We start from the raw sequence: 21847 nt of genomic DNA, 5'->3' as shown, positions 1-21847 counted from the left end.
TATAACTCTAACCCCGTGCAATCAAGCTAAGTCATTTTTTCATTGCTCTCCTTGGAACTTCCAAGTCCAAAGTTGAAGTAAATCACCATGGAGGTGGCATTTGAAGAATGAGAGCCTAATTTTACTCACATGTAGCAGAACAAATCTTTACAAGCTGGTTCCTCTACCTCCGCAAATATATCCAATGTCAAAGAAATGCAGGTTACGTCCGGTAAGGTTAGAAGGACGTCACATGAACTATATTTGCTGTTTGGTTTGGATTTCTCCAGCCTATTTGCATGTTTAGCAGCAGTCTTGCATTGCCACCTTTACTAGAGTGAAAGGGCCAGGATACTTCTCCCACCGCCAGTGATGATGGATGGATGGGTGGATGGATGAGGTCAGGACAAGAATAATAAATGTATGAATAAACTTTACAGCCTTTTTCCTCTCTCAACTCTGGATCAGAGGGATGCACAGCGCAGCAGCAGCAGGACTGGCCAGGAAGGAGAGAAGAGAGGAGAGGATTTCCCTTGTAAAACTCAAGTGTGAGGGAGCGGGTAGGACGCCTCCCCCTCCTCCTCCTCCATCACCACCACCACACTTCCCCTACCGGTGATGTCAGGGCGGGTAGGGGCTCCCTGATAAAAACCTTTGGACTCGGGAGAATGGGAGAGAGAGAGAGAGAGAGAGAGAGAGAGAGAGAGAGAGAGAGAGAGAAAGAGAGAGAGAAAGAGAGAGAGGTGAAGGAGTGAATGGAGGAGGATATTACTACAACTGCATAAACCGGTGGAGAGGAGCAGCAGCAGCAAAGAGCGCACAGAGACGCACAAGAAAAAAAGAGGAGCTCGAGCGCAGACGCAGAACTCTGATTGACTCTGATGGACTAACACATTTGTCCTCTTACAGAATTTATAGGGACGCTCAACAAGTGGGGCTTTTGCTATTTGAGGGCTGGCACTTTGCACTGCGCTTTAATTTTTTCTGCTCTTTTGCAGTGCTTACGCCGATTCCACCTTGCGGTCAGATTTTTTTTTTTTTTCTTTTTTTTTGGAGCAGGACGCACTAAACTGATGCCGCAGTGGTCAGGTAAACAGAAACAGCAGGTCTTGAGCAAAGAGGGAAACCAGATTTCAGATTATTTTATGATTTAGGAAAATTTTCCAATGTACCCATATTTTACTTCTTCATAAAACAAACATTTGCGCTGACAATTAATTCTAACATACTAATTCAGTCCGGTGTTTCTTTACCTCGTGGGCTTTGTGAAAGGCTTGCACAGATAGTTAGGTGTATGCTCTTTTCCATCTAAGCTGAAATAAAGAGTCAGAGGCTGCAGGTATACTGCGGACACGCACGGGAAAGGGGGCAACGCGTCCCCACTAAGTGTCTGCGCAAAGTGCACAAGTGTGCCAAGCAGCTATTTAGGGTTCACTTCGCGAAAACTCGGAATTTTTGCTGTGGTTCTTTAGCAACATTGAACACCTGCTGTTATTCCAAATCTACAGCTTCTAAAAACCCTCAAGTTTGAGTGAGAAACTCTGAATGTCCTCTCGAACTCTTTGGGATGCACTGATGTATGTTTTCATCTGATTGCTTTTTTTGTTTTTGTTTTTTAAGTAGGTTCATTACAGTTTTAAAAAAATCGAAACAAAAAAGACAGAAAAAACAGCTGTTTTCTCTGTTGCTTGTGAAAACGTGCGCAGATTTCTCTAATCTCAGCCTGTGTGAGATTCCTTTGTTAAATAAAATAAAAATTAAAAAGGCTGAAATCTCCTTTTATACATCGGCCAAACGCTTAACCCGAGAAAATGCTGTTGATCAGACTACTGGCTGTCTTCCTCGTCTTCATCACTAACACGTGGCTGCTTCGCTCCGATGCGCTGAGCCTCTACAAACGCTCCTTGGCCCGGCAGGCAGACCGTGAGCTGTCCAGGCTGGCAGGTGAACCCTGCACCGTCTCCGGCGTGTGGAGGTCCCGGCAGCAGCCCCGATCTCACTCCCCGACCCAACACCGCCCTCCAGCGGCCCGTACGAGGACGCACACGAGCGGGAGAGAGTTGTACAGTCTTAAGAGCGCTCGTGCGGTCTGTGTAGGAGGGTGCGGGTTTGAAGCCGGGGCGCGAGGGTTCGCTCCTGCTGGGGAGGAGGAGAAGGGAGGCCGGGGAGACGCCGAGATAGTGGCGGGGAGAGAGGGGGGCGAATATTTCGGGTCGCCCGGAGGCTCCACGGACAACCAGAAGGAGCAGAATGAAGTAGGCGCAAGCGGCGGGCAGTCTGTCCTCAAAGACGCCGTGTCTTCCTCGCGCGCCCCTCGCGACCCCCGCTCCAGGTTTATCCGCAGCCTCCACGGGACGTTTCGCTACGAAGAAGAGGGCAACTCCAGCTGGGAGAAAGTCGCCCCGTTCAGCTCCACGGATTCCAGGGGGCTTCAGGTCCTCCAAAGGCTCCAGCAGGGAGATGAAGACTACCAGTCCTCCACAACAACCCCCGAAAGCGTCACGGAGGACTACTCTGACGAGGTGCAAGAGGGAGACAGGCTTCCCGCAGGCACCTGGGGGAGCCCTGTACCAAGAGTGCCCCCGTCCTGGATGACAGCCCTGTACTTCAACGGGCGTCGGGAACAACTGAAGGTGAAGCTGCCGGCGGGAGTGGAGCTTCCGAGGGCCACGTTCAGCCTGGAGCTTTGGGTGAAGGCAGAGGGAGGGCAGAGCAATCCCGCGGTCATAGCAGGTGGGTGTAAACTCTTCTTTACAACACTGTTATCTAGATAACACCCATGTATGACATGTCACAAAAAAGTTTGCCATAGCTCCCTTTTAACGACAGTCTTCCGTTATGTGTTGCACGAAATTCTCTGAAACTGAAGCGAGGTTTTTACTGTTTCATCTAGACATCAGAAATCACATGCTGATCACGCAAAGTCAGGCGCTGAAATCATCCGATTATTAATCTGTCAGAGGAACTAAACTAACAAGCAAAAATCTACAAATCTGTGCACGGCTTATCCTGTAAATCACCTGGACTGAAATATTATCTTTCATAAAAAGTCACATCATTAAAATGCCAAACCTTGTGGTGACTGCGGTCATTCATAAACACGCTCACTGATTCAAAGTGTTTCCGTAACTCCGCTCTGTACTGCAATTACAGAAAGTTGAGAGCTAAATAAAAAAAGGGGAAATGCCTACCTTAGATTTTTTTTCTTAAGTTAATGAACTAAGTAAATGAGTTAATGAAGTCAAATGTTTCCAAAATTTTAGTCTGCTACTTATGCCCTTAATTATACCAACCAGTCTCGAAATCAGACAAAAAGAATACATTACACGTAAGTCGTTATTTAACGTAACTCAAATAATTATTTATATATATTCAGCACATTGCTCCATGTTGTGAATTTAATTAAAACTGCAATTTTATTTAGCACATTTCATTACAGTAAAGTCACTGTGCTTAACATATTAGGTTGCAAAACACGACAAAACAAGCTTCAAAGAAAAATAAAATACAAGTCAGCATAGACACATACGCACGCACGCACACACAGTTATTAAGTGTGAGCCTGTGTGAATAAAAAGGTTTTAAGTTTGCCGTAGACACGGCTTTAATCAGCCTCAGGTCAGCGGTCAGCTTGTTCCAGAAAACTCATAGATTTAATTCTGGGAACAGCTAAAAGATCGGCACCTGATGATCTGAGAATCTAATTGGGTTACAGACACTGAGCAAGCCAGGCGGGGTGGGGGCTAACTATTGAAGTTTTTATGAACCAATGAGAGGATTCCAAAGTTAATTCTATGTTGAACAGGAGCCAATGAAATGATTTCAACACCGGAGTGATATGTTCAAAATGCTGTGTACATGTAAGGACTCCAGCTGCTGTATTCTGAGGAAGTTGAAGTCATCCTACTGATAATTTGGATAATCCTGCAAATACAGCGTAACAGCTTGATAAGTTTTGAGATGTTTTTAAGTGGTAGAAAGCTCTGGTGACCTTTTTAATAATGATCAAAACTGAGGTCACTGAGAAAGGGATGACGATGATGATAAATATGTAAAAAGTTTCTGTCTCTGACTGAAAGTGGTCTTATGTGGATAAGTAAAAGTATTACAATTATAAGATAAGATAAGATAAGATGAAATGACCTTTATTAGTCCCACAGGTGGGAAATTTGTTTTGTTACAGCAAAGTGCAAAGTTATGTAGCAGAAATTAGAAAACACTGGAAAGCAATAAAATACAATGAAATAAAAATAAAATAAAATACCATATACAATAGAATAAAATGGAAATACAAATACTATATACAACTGAGTAGGAAAATACAAAAATACAACTTCGTCAGAAGAAGAATTGCACATATAGCAGTCAGTCTTACTGCACATGTGTGGGTTTGTGTGTTTGATCAGCTGCAAAAGTCTTTATTGTGGAGTCTGACAGCAGTGGGGAGGAAAGACCTGCGAAATCTCTCCGTCCCACATCGTGGGTGCCGCAGTCTCCCACTGAAGGAGCTGCTCAGTGCTGTCAGAGTCTCCTGCATGGGGTGGGAGATGTTGTCCAACAGGGATGACAGCTTAGCCGCCATTCTCCTGTCACTCACCACCTCCACTGGATTCAGAGGGCATCCCAGAACAGAGCTGGCCCTTCGGATCAGCTTGTTATTGTTTAAAAGTATTGTTTTGCCTTGCATTAAGTATTTATGACCATCTGAGATGAGCATCAGCAAGGTTCACTTCCACTGCACTCATGGTGTCACAGCTTTGCATCTTCAACTAATACACAAATTCAGTAACTACACTGTAAACACAATGAAACAAACATAGTGCAACTCAGCACTACAGAACACATGTATTATTTTAGTTAATGTCTATATTAAAAAAATAGGCTTCCCTGACACGCCCCACTCGATAAGCTAAAACAGCGATGGAGATCTTGTTTTTAATCTTGTTCTTTTGGCTGTCTCCTTTCTTTCTCTTTTCTTCCAGTGAAATCACTTGACCTGATATACTCATTTCTAATGCTTTCCCTCCTGGTCAATACCAATAAAATATCTTAACATCTTCAAATGTGTAACCTCCTGTTCTATCATGTCTTTTTGTTAGTGCCACTGTCTCCGAGTCATACAACGTAGCAGATCTTCCTACCATACTGTAAAACTTACCTTTCACTTTTGCTTCTATTGTTTTGTCACACATAACCCTTGACACTGAGCGCAGATGAACTCCAAAAACACAGTTCAGTGCTATCACATAAATCCCTTCCCTTCATAACCTCAGGGCGATTGCTTGCTTTCTTTGAAAGGAGGAAAATAGCATTCTTCTGGTGTACTCATTTAGGCTAGTGTGTCAAAATGTGTCAGCATAAGAAACTAAGCAAACAAAATATTTTAATATTAATACATTTCCGATCAGATTGTATCATTTGCTCATTGTCATTACTATTTTCTCAAGCTTATCCTTGGGTTGTACTAACAATAATTACAACTAGAAAAATGCAAGCTTAATAGAATTATCTTATGAATGAGTACAGCTTTTTTTGAATACATACCCCAAACTAGACCATGGACGTTTTAGGGTCTAGTTACATCCCTGTTGACAACAATAATGAGTGTGATTGGACATAATTGGACACTGACAGCAATTATCATTGCTGCCACCGGATGCTGACAAAGATAATGTGACAGGATCATTTCCATTTCTGAAGAATAGGCTATTATAAAGAGGACGATGAATATATTGATAGCTGGTATTGATAACTGTGTGATGAGTGATGACACTCGACACAGCCTCTTGGAAGAATTTTACAATTACAATGTAAACCAGGAAGCAAATGTTGCTTTTTCAAGATTGTTAGATTGTAGCCTTAAAATGTTATACGCTAAGCTAAAAATTCCACAAAAATCTATACAGAGCAATTCAGTTCATAAAAGATTGTACAAAGTCTTGAACGACTTCTCACTTCTTTATATTTTGCAAGATGTTCTTGTTATTTTTTAAAATCGTCTTGAGCAGTAGTTCTCCCGTTGTTCTAAAAGTCTTTCAAAGTTCTTCTTTGAACATTGGCTTGTTTTCAGTCCAGTCCTTGTACCTGACCATTTTCAGGGAAATGTTTTTTTGCTTGTTAAGTCAATTAATTGTGACCTATGAATCATTCAAATATTCTGCATGCCTGAAATGTTTAGCCATGCCTGTCACAACTATATAACTTTAATTGAATCTATAAAAAATTCCAAAGATAGCAGTTTAACAGGTATAAAATAGTGATTCCCAAATTTGACAGCATGGTGTGCAGTGTGTCCTTAAAAAAATCAGAGGAAATGGGACAAGTGGAGGCTGTCAAGAAGCCATTCTTTATGAAGGGAAACAAACCGAGAAGGGTGACGCATAAAAAATTATACACGAACTGGACTGAAGATTACAACAGGTGTTATACAGTGATGAATCCAGATTTTAATTTTGTGGTTCAAATTGTCATCAATAAGTACAAAACAGAGAAAAACAACAGTGAGTGTCTATAGCCATCATTAAAACATAGTGTCATGGTTTGGGACTGCATTTGAGCCAGTGGTGTTGGGGATCTTGTCAAATTTCATGGAACTATGAATGTAGCAAGTTATGGTCAGATTGTGATTCACCATACAATACCGTCTGCAAAGCAGTTGATTGATAACGGCTTAATTTTTTAGCATGACCATGATCCCAAATACACTGCGAGTAAAAGTAAAAGCATACCTGAAAGAAGAAGAAGACCTGTGGGCTGACCTTCAACGAGACTGGGGAACTATTCCTGAAGATTACTAAAAGGAATTACACAAAAAGTTCAGGCTGTGTCGCAGAATAATGGTGGTCATATCAAATACTGATTTTCGATTTTCTTTGCTTTCTATACTGCGTTCCCATGAATGCTTTGCTCATGTTTCAATAAATCACTGCATCCTTTTCAAACACTGCAAAATATAAACAATATGTTGGTTCAAGATTTTTCCACAGTGTTGTATCTCTTCAGTGCAACACATCAACACTTTGGACACAAAGTCACAGCTTTGCTTTTTCACTTTTTGTTTTTAATTACAATTAATTTTATTTGTTTTTCATCAATTTAATGAAATAACACTGAAATTTTGAAAAACTGAAAATCAACTCCTTTCATGATCAGTTACCATCAATACACAGTTACCGTGACACGCCTAAAGCTAAAGTGAGTTATAACATTAAAAGATTGGTTAAACCAAGTAAATTGCATTCTAATTCAGGACATAGAATCTGTTTAAAAAAACAAGATGGATTTCACTCAGCTTCTCATCAAGAGTTAGCTTGCCTGTGGATTTCCACTGATTGTAAGTGCCAGCTGTAGACACACTGATTCCTACACAACCTGCATTATTTTGCAGGCTCTTCTCGTGAAGACAAACATGGCTATTTTTCCAATACTGAGAATGTTGCATTTGAAAAGCTGCACACTTGACAGAACAACACATACATCAAGCAAATTGAAGAGGATAAAAGCGCTATGGTGTAGCACTGCAGCTGTCCAGATAGTGAGGGAGACCACAAACTGTTATGTCCGCTCACATTTACTCTGATCAAAGATCCGACTCCATTACTCAACTTTTCTTTCCCCTCATTGCTTCCTTATGTGAGGGCGGCATTTTGTGGCATGGGCCTTTCTCTTTGTAGTGTCCAGAAGGAATTTGACCAATTCAGTGAAAAACAAACTCCTATTGTTTCTGCTAGACATGACATTGACATTGGTTTGACTTCTAATGGTCACTGATGATCTTTTAAATCTGTTTGCACATTTCAACCCTTTATTCTTGTGTGACTGTATGCGTTGCAGAATGTTGTAAACAGTCCAGTCCCAAGTGGGCTGCTGGACAAACACTGTAATGATGACGCCATTTGTACATTTGACAAGCCCTGCATTAATATATAATACAGATAATAAGATGTATTATTGCATGATTTCATGCATGTTGCACAACATATACAGCAATAGTACTAAAGTTAAAAAAAAAAATCAAAACTATAAAATATTCATCAATGATAGAGTGACATGTGAAAACATTCTCTAAATGTTTGTAATGTTTTTAAAGTCTTTGATAAAAGTCTTAAATTATTCAAGTTTCATTTTCTTGTTACTTTAGTGTCATATGTTTTCATTTCAATGTTAGATTGGATTATGTATCCTACTCTGCTATATGTAGCATTTTTAAAGCTGAACTCTAACAGTAAATCAAATGATTGAGTAATTCAATAGAGTTGTCTGGCAGCAGTAGTAGTGAGCTGAAAAAAAGTCATCAACAGTGTCTCACTGCTCTGCAGGGCATAATTCATCCCACTGTTTGGGTTTCCTGGCCTGGATATTTCACTGTCCTCAGTAACCTTGTTAGAGAAAGTTTTTTTTATAGTATCTCTGATACTGTACACTACCTGCCCAACAAGCACACAGCAGACAGAAGAAGTCAGCAGTTTGATAGATGGAGCATTTAGAATTGAGGATATAAAGTATTTCCCTTTAAAATTGCTGCATAGGGACATTTCTGTCCTTGCTAGTTTGCAGCTACAAAATAGGTTGGTTAAAACAATTATCTTGTGTTTAGTCCAACACCAGTTGCCCGTTGTTTCAAAGATGTTAGTTGAGTAATGCTAACTGCTTATATGGAGCAGCGGAGTGTGTTCTTTATGTTCTGCACAGACATATGGGCAAGGAAAAAAAGGCTGACACTGCTAAGTTTAGCCACACTTTTCATAATGTGACATTGTTAGTGCCGTCTTGTGCAAATGGCAATGTGCTGCACATTTCAGTTGTATTTAAAATTTAGCTCTTGAGGAATATGATTAACAACGATTAAATGCAGATGCAGTATTTTTATGATCAATGTTCAAATCAGTTTGCTACCAGGAACATTCCTAGAGTTGATCTCAAATTGTTTGCAAATATGTTTGACTATACAAATCCATAGTATATCAGTGTTATACTGCCAGCTGCTTCTGCTTCCCTCCAAAGGCCAAAATAGCTGCAGAGTTAAAATATTAAATTCAGTGCAATAATCAAGCTGAACGCGCATCGCCACATTGAAGATGCCTGTTGATTGGTCGTCCTGAAACATTGCGGTGTAATGCAAGTGAAATACCATTTTGAAGTTACCACACTAAGCTACAAATCTATAGTCTTATCTCAACTACTGAAGTACATGCTTAGCCATGAAACTGGCTCAACTCCATGAGGATGTTTTACCCCTTTTAGATACACAAGTAAGCCTATACATGCACACACACACGGAATTGGGGAGGGTGAGGGGGTTCCCTGACCCTTCTCTGTCCTAGTATTTGACATCTGGGGAGCAGATGTGCGTCTGTGTGTGTCTGTTGCAACAGCAGATGGAAACATCAGGGCCTTGCCTTTGCTTAGTGAAATACCTCCGTCCTTCTTCCCCTCTCTGTTCTGTCCTGCTGTTTCTGGCTCTGTCTACTGTGTCTCAGCCTCTGTGCACTGCTCTCTCTCTTTTAGTCTCTCCTCCTGTAATCATAGGCGTATAATCACTTGGAAAGGTTGCTTGTTGGTGATTGTTCAATTTCTCAAGGGTGCTGACTCTTTGTAAATTGTGAATATTCATTTTTTTCCACCACTTTTCTGCCCTAGGTGTTTTTGACAACTGTTCCCACTCACTAAGTGAGAAGGGTTGGTCAGTAGGCATTCGCACTGTGGAAACTGCTGGCACCAGAGACGCACGCTTCTACTTCACACTTCGTACAGACCGAGCTGTGAAATCCACCACTGTCTACAGCCACCAGCGGTACCGAGCCAATGTCTGGACTCACCTGATGGCCGCTTACAATGGTCATAACATGACTCTGTATGTTGATGGAGCTAAGGTGTGTGAGTTTGGTCATTTACCAGAGATACAAATCAATGGTCCATTTCATGATATTTTCCAGGCATTTCACCCATGGCTATATATCATACTTACCAGCTCTATTACAATATCCTCTTAGGGTTTGTTTTTGCTTTTTGTCAGATTATAGGGAACCCAATTAATATGTTGGCAATAGAAGTTATTGCCAATGAGAGCATCCATTGAGCAGAGTGAATACATTACATGCCAACCAGATGGAAAGCTTCTTAAAAAGCTAATTGCCACAGCACTCTAATGCTGTAACATTTGGATGACATACTGCTTATATGTTCTTTTTAAAAAGAATAATTAGGCAATTAATCTTAAAGTATATTCAGAACATGACAAAATGAAGAAAAAAAAATTTCCTAATTTTTTCTCTCTTAGGTAGGAGAAAGCAGCCACCAGTCAGGGAATCTCTACAGCCCCTTCATGAAGGCCTGCAGAACCCTCTTTCTTGGCAGCAATCAGTCCGATCAGGGGCAAAGCTTTAGGGGCCACGTAGGAGGTGTGGTCTTGTGGGGCTATGCCCGCTCCCATGCGGACTTGCTCAAACGGCCACTCCAAATTGACATGAGTGAGCCAGTCCTGGCGATGTGGGCTGACTTTACTAATGTAAGTGGTCATTTCGAAGTTCTACATTGTTAGTTGTTGATTTGTGTTCTTCCAATAGTCTTAATCTTAGCTAAAATACCACTGTAGTTGTATTAAGTAATTTTATATTTATTTAGTATTGCTTTTCTGCCTTATAGGTGGAACAGCTATGGACTCCATATAAAGACCATCATCCAACCATCATCACCAGTCCTGTGCCTGAGCCAGAACTTGTCTCTTCCTTCTCGCCACCACCCTGTGGCCTTACACCCTGTGACAATATAGACATCATCTCTGGGTACAATGACAACTGGCAGCTCCGAACACCCAAGCGAATTCGCTACCGGATTGTCAACCTCTCCAACGATGATGGTGGAAACCCCACCGTGACGGATGCCCAAATTCAGCTCCAGCACCAGGCTCTGACTCAGGCCTTCGGCCCTTACAACATTACTTTGGATCTGAGTGTCCACACAGTGAAAAACTCTAGCCTCCGGGAGAGATTCATCCTCAGCAACTGCCGTATTGCAAAGATTGGGAACCGCCAGTGTGACCCAGAATGTGACCATCCGAGGACGGGTCATGATGGAGGGGACTGTCTCAGGGTGGGGCCCTGTTACAACTGGAAGAGGCAGGATGGGGTTTGTAACATGGAGTGCAACAGTATACACTACGACTATGATGATGGAGACTGTTGTGACCCAGACGTTACAGATGTGCTCAAGACCTGTTTTGATCCTGAATCTCCTGACAGGTAAGGTTGTTGAACAAATGTTATCTACTAAAATGGCTCTCTCAGACGTGTTGTATAAAGCTCCGTGAGTCCTCACATAGAAAAAGTACTATGAGAACAAGTCCATTTAGTATAATCTAAAATGCAACCTAACCCTACTCCTGTACTGTATTTTTAACTTTAAAGGCCTGCCTTTAAGCCCCCCCCCAAAAAAACTAACAGAAGATTTTTAATCTGAAATATTTTTGAACCAGGTGTTGTGTAGTTTTTACGAGAACAATTGTCATTCAATTTTACACTGTGCATATCGTTAAGCAGGAATATGTAAAAGGCTACATTGTTGAGGAGACAGCATATAAAGTACCAGGAAGATTTTAAGCCAGTAAAGGCAAGATATTTTTCCAGAGAGAAGATTTCTATGGGGATGAATGGGCACTAATAAGAGTACCTCTCCCTGTGAGGCAGTGAAGTGTCCCTATTTCGCATGCTGCAGTACTTCAGCAGGGCCGTGCAGTCAATAGCTCATAATATTGCATGAACAAATTGGGACTCTCACTTTCCCCAGTGGTCTTAGAGAGAGCTCTGTGAAGTAGAAATGGTGGGTTAAGAGGCCAAAGTACACACTTATTTTTGCTAAACAACACGAGCGGCAGCCCACTGCCTTCCATTTGGTCTGACAGTCAGGCTCACGCAGCGTTCTAAATAGCTCGCATGAAGTCTCCCCGAAGTTCTTAAAGGATCCTTAATCCAAATTTCAACCGCAAGCTTTACACTGAGCCACTGGGAAACAGAACATGGGAACCAAAATTGCTTTTTAAAACATGAGATTTAGCTTTTGATGTCTTGAGCTGACAGAGTGTGGCAGCTTAACACAAGGATGAATAAATGTTTTTTTAAATAGTTTTTTTCCCATGATATATTTCCATTTCTTTATTTTTTTTAGTGTAATGGACCTTTCTTTACCACTGTAGAAGTTAAGTAACTAAGTAGAGTTCCCTCTAAAAGCCTCCGTTGGTGTAATAATTATATTCTGCTCTCAGTGTAAAGCAGTTTTAAATATAAATGGGATATTTATGTAGTATGACAACATTCATATGGATTACATTCAGTAGATCAGCAAAAGAATTTGAGAAACACTGAAGTAATGGTCAATGAAAAGTCAGTTTTAAATAGTACTGTGACAAGTCACTTTGCTATTTCTTAGGGCTGTCACATGGTACCAGATTTTCACTACAAGCTTAAAGAATATAAAATCCAAATCTAAAACCCTCCTTACAGTGGTGAGCAAATTTATTTCAGTTTTTCAGGGAGTGCTGTAGCTACAAACTGTGGTTCTACCCACTGCTGCTAGCTAGCGTTCATAACCATCTCACAGATATGTGCATCTACTTTCAGCGCCACTGATATTTATTTAGACTTTTTCTCTCCAACTGATTTTTCTGTGTTACATTCAGTAATAACTTCTTCCAAACCATCAACGTGTCTATTAGACCCATTCCTTGTTTTGAGCTACTTAAAGGCCAATCTTCAACCTTCCTGTTATCTCCCTTGAAAGAGTAGTGGTAAAGGAGCTAATTGATCATCTGCAGAGGAATGGTTTATTTGAGGGTGTCACTCAATTTTCAGAATTCATCACAGTACAGAAACAGCATTAGTGAAGGTTACAAGTGGTCTTCTTGTGGCCTCTGACAGTGCTTCTGTGTCCTGCTAGACTCCACTGCAGTGTTTGGTACTGTTGATCATAATATTTTATCACAGAGTTAGAGCATGCCAGGCATTAAAAATAGAGTGCTGCAGTAATTTGAATCATATCTATCTAATAGTCTCTCTATCTATCTAATAAATAGGGAGTCTTCTTCACACATACTCAGGTTATGGAGTTCCACAGGGTTCTGTGCCGGGAACAGTTCTATTTAAATTGTACAAGATTCACTTAGCCTGCATTATTAGAAGGCATAGCATACATTTTCATTACCATGCAGAAAACCCCCAGCTTTATGTAGCTGTGCTTTCCCTAGCCACTTACCCCAACCCTAACCATCAAAAATCAATGCTTAATAGTAACCTTTAGCCTAAACCTAACCATAACCCAATTGTAACCCTGATACTAAAATCTCAACCACAAAAATCCCTTCAAACTTATTCACTTATGGGGACAGGCATTTTCTCCCCATAAGTGACTGTTGGTCCTCACCAGTATAGCGGCATGACACACACACACACACACACACACACACACACACACACACACACACACACACACACACACACACTGAGCCGGGATAAGATAAAACTATGAATGTGTCCCCAAGTGCAGACGCAAAAACCATCAAGTGCTATGACAAAACTGGCTCACATGAGGACCACAAAAAAGCAGGAACTCCAGCAACACTTGAGAAACGAAGAACAGCTTTAATAATTTACCAACGCGTTTCGGCTTGTGGCCTTCATCAGGGTCATCTGATGACCCTGAGTTCCTGCTTTTTTAATTCTTTCATCTTCTCCATGCACCTTGGAAGCAGGTGAAGTTGTGCCAGGATTTTTTGCTGTGATTCACATGAGGACCACCCCAGGAAAGGAAGACACAGAGTCACCTCTGCTGCTGAGGATAAATTCATCCAAGTCATCAGCCTCAGAAATAGCAAGTTAACATCACTTAGGATTGCCACACAGAGTTCTAGTAGCAGACACATCTCTATATCAACTGTTGAGAAGAGACTGCGCAAATCAGGCCTTTATGGCCAAATAGCTGCTAAGAAAACACTTCTAAGGAAAAGCAACAAGCAGAAGAGATTTGTTTGGGCCAAGAAACACAAGGAATGGACACTTAGACCAGTGGAAATCTGTGCTTTGGTCTGATGAGTCAAAATTAGAGATCTTTGGTTCTGCCTCATCCCAACACAATCGAGATGGTTTGGGATGAGATGGACCGCAGAGTAAAGGCAAAAGCGCAAACAAGTGCACAGCATCTCTGGGAACTTCCTCAAGACATGAAAACCATTTCAGATGACGACCTCATGAAGCTCATCGAGAGTAGAGCAAGAGTGTGCAAAGCAGTAATCAAAGCAAAGGGTGGCTATTTTGAAGAATTAAATATAAAACATGTTTTCAACTATTTCACACTTTTTTTTACTACATAATTACATATGTGTTCATTCATAGTTTTGATGCCTTCAGTGAAAATCTACAATGTAATATAGTCATGAAATTAAAGAAAAGTGTCTAAACTTTTGACTGGTATAAAATTGAATTCAAGTGAATTGAACTGAACTCCCATTTTAGCCCCAGGGGCACTGGTCATGTGTTATTCCTGGAATCTTTCATTTCTGGCTTTTTGTTCTTTGTCCTGAGGAAGTGTCAGTAAACTAACTGGCAACGAAATCTGGGGTATAGACACCAGGGAAGTCTGAACTTTCCTTAATATAAAAACAGTGCTTGTGAGCAAGGTGATTAACCTTCAGCATTTTCAGCGGCCAATAGAAGAAGATACGTTTAACTGGACAGCTCCCAGTGGCCAAGAGATGGAGACTGTAACCGTACTGTGCAGCCAGCAGGTGTGCATATTTGCAGCTGTACGAATGTGCAACATCCTGTCGCTGGAAAAGGACATACTGCAGCAACCAGTTTTCCCTTGAAGACCAAGGTTAAAGTTCAGTAGAAGTAAAAAAGAAAAAAGCTGGGTTGCGTGCGTGTGGTCTCATTGCTTGGCCATATGGAGGAAGACCTTTGGGTGTGTCAAAAGTAAATGTAAATTTATGTTGTCCTGTCATGAGCTTGCTGGGATAAACTGACAGAGGCAGAGGGGAAAAAATGAGGTTGGTAGTTGTAATGGTCAAATGTTCCCTATTGCAGCCTTAGCTTTCTACCCTGCAGGGAGGACATGGACTCTAATGAAGAGCTCTGGACAGCAGAGAGCACTCAACTCGGTTGTTTTGCACCAACATAGTTTTATTCAGAGGTTTGGTCCTTGGCCTTAGTTATATAAAGTACCCTTTGAGTTATTCTAGATTTAATATGACCATATTTATACTTTAATAAATTAACTGGGTAATTACAACATGTTTGATTTTAATATATCTTTTAAAATTATGGATCTGGATTTGTTTTTTGTTTTTGTTTTTTTGTTTTGCTTTCCTAAAGAAATCTTCTGCAGTTTAGATAATGAAAGCAAAACTCACCAGTCATGGTATGTGTGTAATTCAGTGCATCAAGTTTACTTTTGCAGGGACTATTGCCAAAATTTCTGTCTATAAGCTTCTGACCCTCCAATAAAAACAACACGGACAGCCAATACACAAGCGACCAGGGTGTCATAAAAACTGGTCCCAGCAGAGTAACAGTAATGTAGGTCTTTTAGAAAGGTCCTGACCTCAGCATGTTAAAAATCCTTGTGTGTGAGTGGGAGTATGTGTGTGTGCGTTTGTGTACCTGGATCCCAATTCAGGCTTTCTCAGGCAGGAGAGAGAATTAATGCGAGGATGACATTTTGCTGGCATTTGCAGAACACTGAAGCATTTTTATGTTTGGGATCTGGGTTTTTGATATCCCTTCCCTGCAGCCCCCCCCACCCCTCTCTCTCTGAGCTGTTGGCCAGGTATTCAGATTTTGGGACCCTATATGAGTGCAGCTGCTGCTGGCCAGTACAAGGCCTGAGGTTTGAAGCCAGCTGCTGTCACGACACAAATTTGCGGTCAAGAGCCAGTTCTAGAGCAATAGCCAGGTACGCTGGAGATTCTGGAATCACAAAAAAGGAAAGTGAGTGCAAAAGGGGAAAGATGGAGAGAGAAAGGCAAGGATGGAGGGAGTGATGGGGTGGCGGGGGACATCATGTATATTTACGCTAAGACAAATGTCCTGGATTAGCTAACAGTCTTTGGTTAGTTAATCCTGGCCAGAGACCTTATGTGCAAAGAGTTCCAGGCAGCTCCTCTGAAACATCCGTCACAGCCTCGTTAATGCTTAACATGCGTGTGAATTCTGTGCGTGACATTAGGTCAAGTTTAAATGTGCTTGTGTTTTATTCACTAGTAAAAGTATAGTGGCAATATTTCTTAGAGCAGCAGTTCTACATGTGAATAGCATCGATTCAGTGCTGTCTCTCAGCTCAGCTAAGCTAAGCTGTCACCACCACCAGCCTTATGCATTTCTCTGCTAGTCAACTTAGGCCAGAGCATGCAAACTCACCAGTTTGCTACGTTTTTAGTTTCTGTTAGTACACCCATCAAGCTTTCAATTCTTACAGGGGATGCTAACTGTCAAAATGACTGATTTTAGATAGTGCTACATATAAAAGGAAGCTTTCAGTTCTAGAAACTAGAAAATAGTCATATGCTAAAATGGTTTAGCCATATACTGTTTAGAAAAGATGGGCATAGCCGATAGTCTTCACAATTTTGGCTGTTGCCTGGTTGTTGTTCTTTTAACTAGATGTCAAGCGTAGCAACAGTAGCTTTAACTTGTCAGTTAAAGTACCCACCATAGCCTAAAGTGTATGTTGCTTTTTGCGACCAAGTGAGATGCCAGTAAACATTGACTATCTGACAGGCTGCAGAATGCAAAAATCTTCTGTCTGATTTGGCAATGTGGTGTACGGGACCGCCACATGGTATTGTCTCCTTTTTCATTCACCTTGTACACATCAGACTTTGTCAGAGTATTTCTGTCGGTGGCATGACCCATAGTCCTATTCAGTTCTGCAGTTGTTGTCTATACACTGCTTGAAAAAACAAACAAACCAAAAAACACTTTTGAATCAGAGGGTAACATAAACTCAGTTAAACTTCTGGGATGCTGATCTGATCAGTTAAGTATCAGAGAGCGTTGTTAATCAGTGTCAGCTGCTCTGGTGTTAATGGAATGAACAACATGTGCACTAGTGGGGCAACAATGAAACAACCCCTAAAACAGAAATGGTTTCACAGGTGGTGGCCACTTTATTCCAGTAGAAAAATCCAATAGACTCCTCTGGGACATTCTGTCTCGGTCCATCTGACACAAACAGGTTCTAACTGAAACTGTCCAGGAGCTCTGTGATGCTGTGGTCCAGATCTGGGTGGAGATCCCCCAGGACACCATCCGTCATCTCTTTAGAAGCATGTCCCAGTGTTGTCAGGCATGCATACAAGCATGCGGGGGCCTTGCAAACTACTGAGTACTATTTTGAGTTTCTGTAATGAAATTTCAGCAAATTGGACTAGCCTGCTGCATCATTTTTTCATTTTAATTTGCAGGGTGTCTTTGAATAAGATCATTTTCATTTTTTGTCAAACAATGTGGCATCTTTTCATACTGAAAACATTACCCAGTCCATATCAGGATAGATATCAGCAGGATTATTCAAAGTGTTTCTGTTTTGACCTGGTGACCGACTGGACAGCTTTCCATATGACTGATTACAACCTGGGCTGTTTCATGTGCAACACATGCACAGCGGTGCAGGGAAACAGTCTTATATACACTCACAGCCACACACTAGTTGTTAGCTTAAGAAAATCCTCACTGTGAATGAAGTTTGCAAAAGTAAACTGTGGGGAACCACCACAAAAACGTTTGTTACAGCAAAATGAATCAGACTTTTAAATCGCTGTCACCCTGCTGAATATGTATATTTTAAAGAAGCTAACAGTTTCACAGTGGCTAAAGCTAAAGCTATCCAGAGCTCAGAGCCAGACACAAGCCAGCATCCTCGGTTTGAGCCTCTGTTGGAGCTAAACATCAAATAATTCCAGGAAAATTGTTTGAAGAAGTGACGCGTGAACAATCAGAATCATTCAGAATACTTTAATAATCCCTAAGGAAAATATGTGGGTTACAGTTGCTCCAGGACAATAACAGTAACAGACTAAACGAATTAAATAATACAATATATTACAAAGTTTAGAAAATATAAGAAATAGCTCCAATATATTTACAAATAGCTCAATTTAGATGTCAAGAATATTACAGAGGTGAAATATGTATGACTAACATTTAACTCTAACCTGTGACATGAGAGAAAATGGTCAATGTCCCGTCATCGGGTGGAGTTAAAAATAAGCTGGAAAATGATGTACGTACCTAAAATTTGTTTTGCTATCTAAATGTTTTGCACCTTCTTTTGTCTGGTGAGGTAAAATATGTAAGGTAAAGATGTGTGCACAGCAACTCTGTTCAGACTTACTGCAATTTGGTACGATATTGTAAAGAAGTTTATGAACTTCTTGACAACTGGGATAGGCTCCACCTCCTTTGTGTACACTGTTAGTCATAGGTCTTAAAAGGAAAACTAGAATTAGCAAAAAAAATGGGAAATGAGCAAATGCATTGCATTGCACATGCTTTTTATTGACCTTAGTTAAAAGACAAAACTGTTGAAAGGCAAGCGAGGTGCACAGTAAAGTGTGCAACATGTTAAAATGTTTGCCTGCTGCTGCCGTGACATTTTCACAGTCTGTCTTCTGGTTGCTGGGGGTTCAAAGTAACTGACTTGTCAACAGTAATATTTTAAATGGATGCACATCTACAGCTTTACATGGTGACTGCGCTGGTGCTGACTCTGCTGTTGATTCATGCTGCGCTTGACTTAGCCACAAATTTTGTTAATGCATAACCAGGGTTTTCATTTCAGTCATGTGGAGCCATTTATTATTTGCCAGGTTGGCCGTAGTCTTCCACTGAGGCATCCTCTGAGTCTGAGAAGTTGAAGAGTCAACTCTTTAGTGATCAACTTTCTGTCACTTGGAATTGCATCGCCCTAGGGTGATGAATACTGCACGCAGCCTCAACTGAACTCTGCTTCAGTAATGTAGTGTGAGCAGGGTTTCCCTGAAGCATCTTAAATCTTAAACCCTATTTAGTCAGGCAAAGTGCCTGAGGAAACACATTCTTATTTACTGTACAACACATGCACTGAAGGAGGGATTGCATTAGGAGTACTTGCCAGATGTATGGTTCTTGGCTGCTGAACAACTTTGGACCAATTTGAAGTGCCTTACTTAATGGTGCACTGGCAGTGGCGTGTGAGAGGATGGGGATTACTGTTTTCTCATTTCATCCATCTAGATTTATCCCAGCTGAAAGCTGATGTCTTACAGTCACAAGCTCACCTGTCTATCCTTCAGGTTCTTGGAACAATGTAAGGAGCACTAAGCCAAACCTCAATCCTTTAACGAGCAAATATATAATGATATTTCTAATGCTTTTGAACCTTTTAAGACAAGCATGGTTGGGTACATAAATGTAAACCTGCTTCTGAGCCTAATCAAAAGCATAAACTTTTTTTGACAAACTTACAAGAAGTAAAACATGAGAATTCAAATGAAGTAAATTTAGATTATGGTTTAGAATTCTTTAACAAAGTAAGCCCTACAGCTGAAATTGATCAACCACATAAAACCTTAATTCCTGGCTCAAAACATACAACATGAAACAACAATCCATTACGTTATGATAATAAAAAAGAAAAACACTCTGAAAGCATGGCCTGTGCGTGATGAAAAAAAACAAAAAACAAGACTTCACAAACAAAGTTATGCATGATTCATGCACTTACCAGAATATATTCTTGTAAATATGAAGTAATCTGACCTACCTCTGTGCTAGTGCACATGCAGTCTCAAACAGCCAGATTTTTTTTTCTTCCAGTTGCTCTAAAAAAACAGACCTGGATAAAAGCCTAAACTGTCTGGCATGGAGGCACTGGGCAGTCATACTGCATGACTTTCAGACCCAGCAATGGTAATGGGTGAAATAGCTTTCAAACTATGAAACCAAAGGAGAAAAATGACATGTGACCTCACAGCAGCCGAGGAAAAACAACCTTAGCGTCACACATGAAAGTGTCCTAGGGTCACTTTTGTAGGCAGAGAGACATCTGAGAGGAATATTGATGGATTTAAGTAAAGAGATACTGTACACTGACCATCTTTATCTGTCTTTAAACAGATTCTAATGAGACTAATTTGCTCACCCCAATCAGGATGTACACTCATCAACAGTTCAGGGTGCTGTTGGAGTTGAAATGGAGCAGGGGATATTTTCATGGCATACTTCAAGCCTCTTAGTATCAGCTGAGCATTGTATCGATTGAGGCCAACATGAGTATTGCTGCTTTACGACCACGGTATGCACCCAGCCTATCTTTTGATGGCTGGTTCAAGCAGGATAAAATCCACATGACAAACAAGGTTTGTTGAACATGGCAATGATATCACTGTATTCAAACAGCCTCCACAGTCACCAGATCGCAAACCAATAGAGCACCTTTGCAGCCGACAAATCTGCTGCAACTGTGTGATGTCAATATGCATCAAAATCTCTGAGTAATGTTTCCAGTACCTTGTTAAATCTTTGTAATAAAAAACCAAGACAGTTCTCAAGGTAAATACGGACCCAAAACCATACTAGCAAGGTATACCTTAAAATGATCTGGTCAATGCTTGTCTCCTTGCTTGCAAAGATATTATGTGAAATTTACTTGTTTTCTTTTATGCTGTGAGTTGGGTGAGAAGAGATATCTACTGGAGATATGCCGGATGTGTTCTTAGCCTTAGTTAGCACAAAACTAGAAGCCTGCTTTTTTTTTTACCACTTAGCTGGGCTAACACTAATCCATCTGAGGTGCTATCATTTTAATATATGATAGACTACATTTACTGTACAAGTACAAATCAATTGAGCTAAAGTTTGTTTCACTCTTACACAATACCTGCTGCAACTATAGGTTGTAACGGGCACATCAAAGAGAAAAAAAGTAGATGCTAATCAAGTGTAACACAAAGAGGAACGCTAATCAGCCAACTTAACTGAAAACAACTGTGTAACTGGTCTTTGACTATGCCAGTCTTTAACTTCTAATAAGGGACTCTGACTGTTATGGTGTCACCTATTCTAGTTTGAGGGTAAGCTAACTACTCAGACTGGAGCACACTGACTACGCATATGTCTCTAAGGATAAACAATGTTTAATTAAGGATGTTTGGTAAGTTGTTGTGTATTTTTAGTTATTACTTATTTCTCTTTTACTTTCTGCTACCAATGCTAAATGTTAGAATAGCCTAGCACCACACTCAATGATACACAGCCTGTGAGATAACTCTTCCTGAATTATGATAAGCCAGTCAACAAAAATTTTCCTCCAAAATTCCCCCTCTTTTATTTCCATTTTTCTCTTCTTTTTTCTTTCTTTTTTTCGTGTTATATACAGTTTTGTATTAGCTTCCCTACTATAATACACTATTACATGCCATATTTCTGTAATAACAACATTTAGAGAAGCAACTACTTAATTTTTTAACTTTAACCTTTGAACTATGTAATCAGTTTTATTTTTGGAAAGCGGTTAATACTTGGAAAATGACTCAGTGTACAGTTGGGTTTTGTTACCATATAAAGATGCCATATTACCATACATAGGAGCATGTTACAGAGAGTTGTGTATGAAGTTGTGTGTGAAACTGTGTTCACATCCTGGTCCTTACGGTAACATGCAAAACTTTGTGGTTTTGCTCTCTTTCTGATCTTTATGCTACATGTTATATAGCATTATAACTGCCTAATAAAACCAAACCATTCCCGAACCATTTTTTGCTTTGTGGCAGAGCTGAAAGCAGACATAGCCATCAGGAAATACCATTTCCGTGATGGGGTATACATGGTTTACAACAGTTTTT

At 40.6% G+C, this 21847-nt stretch overlaps 1 protein-coding gene across 1 annotated transcript in view; it reads left to right on the top strand.

The window, feature by feature from the left end:
- The first annotated feature begins 1771 nt into the window (after window positions 1-1771).
- pappa2 (pappalysin 2) overlaps window positions 1772-21847 on the top strand; it is a 97626-nt gene continuing 77550 nt past the window's right edge. Inside the window, exons 1-4 of the mRNA XM_039602239.1 lie at window positions 1772-2712; window positions 9619-9851; window positions 10259-10486; window positions 10624-11219. Coding sequence (XP_039458173.1) covers window positions 1791-2712; window positions 9619-9851; window positions 10259-10486; window positions 10624-11219 — 1979 coding nt within the window. The 5' untranslated portion in view covers window positions 1772-1790. The remainder of the gene's footprint in view (window positions 2713-9618; window positions 9852-10258; window positions 10487-10623; window positions 11220-21847) is intronic.

This window comes from Oreochromis aureus, linkage group 18 (assembly GCF_013358895.1).
Source record: "Oreochromis aureus strain Israel breed Guangdong linkage group 18, ZZ_aureus, whole genome shotgun sequence".
NCBI classification, from domain to species: Eukaryota; Metazoa; Chordata; class Actinopteri; order Cichliformes; family Cichlidae; genus Oreochromis; species Oreochromis aureus.
Note: the sequence above shows the minus strand (reverse complement) of the source record. Positions and strands in the feature narration are given on the sequence as shown.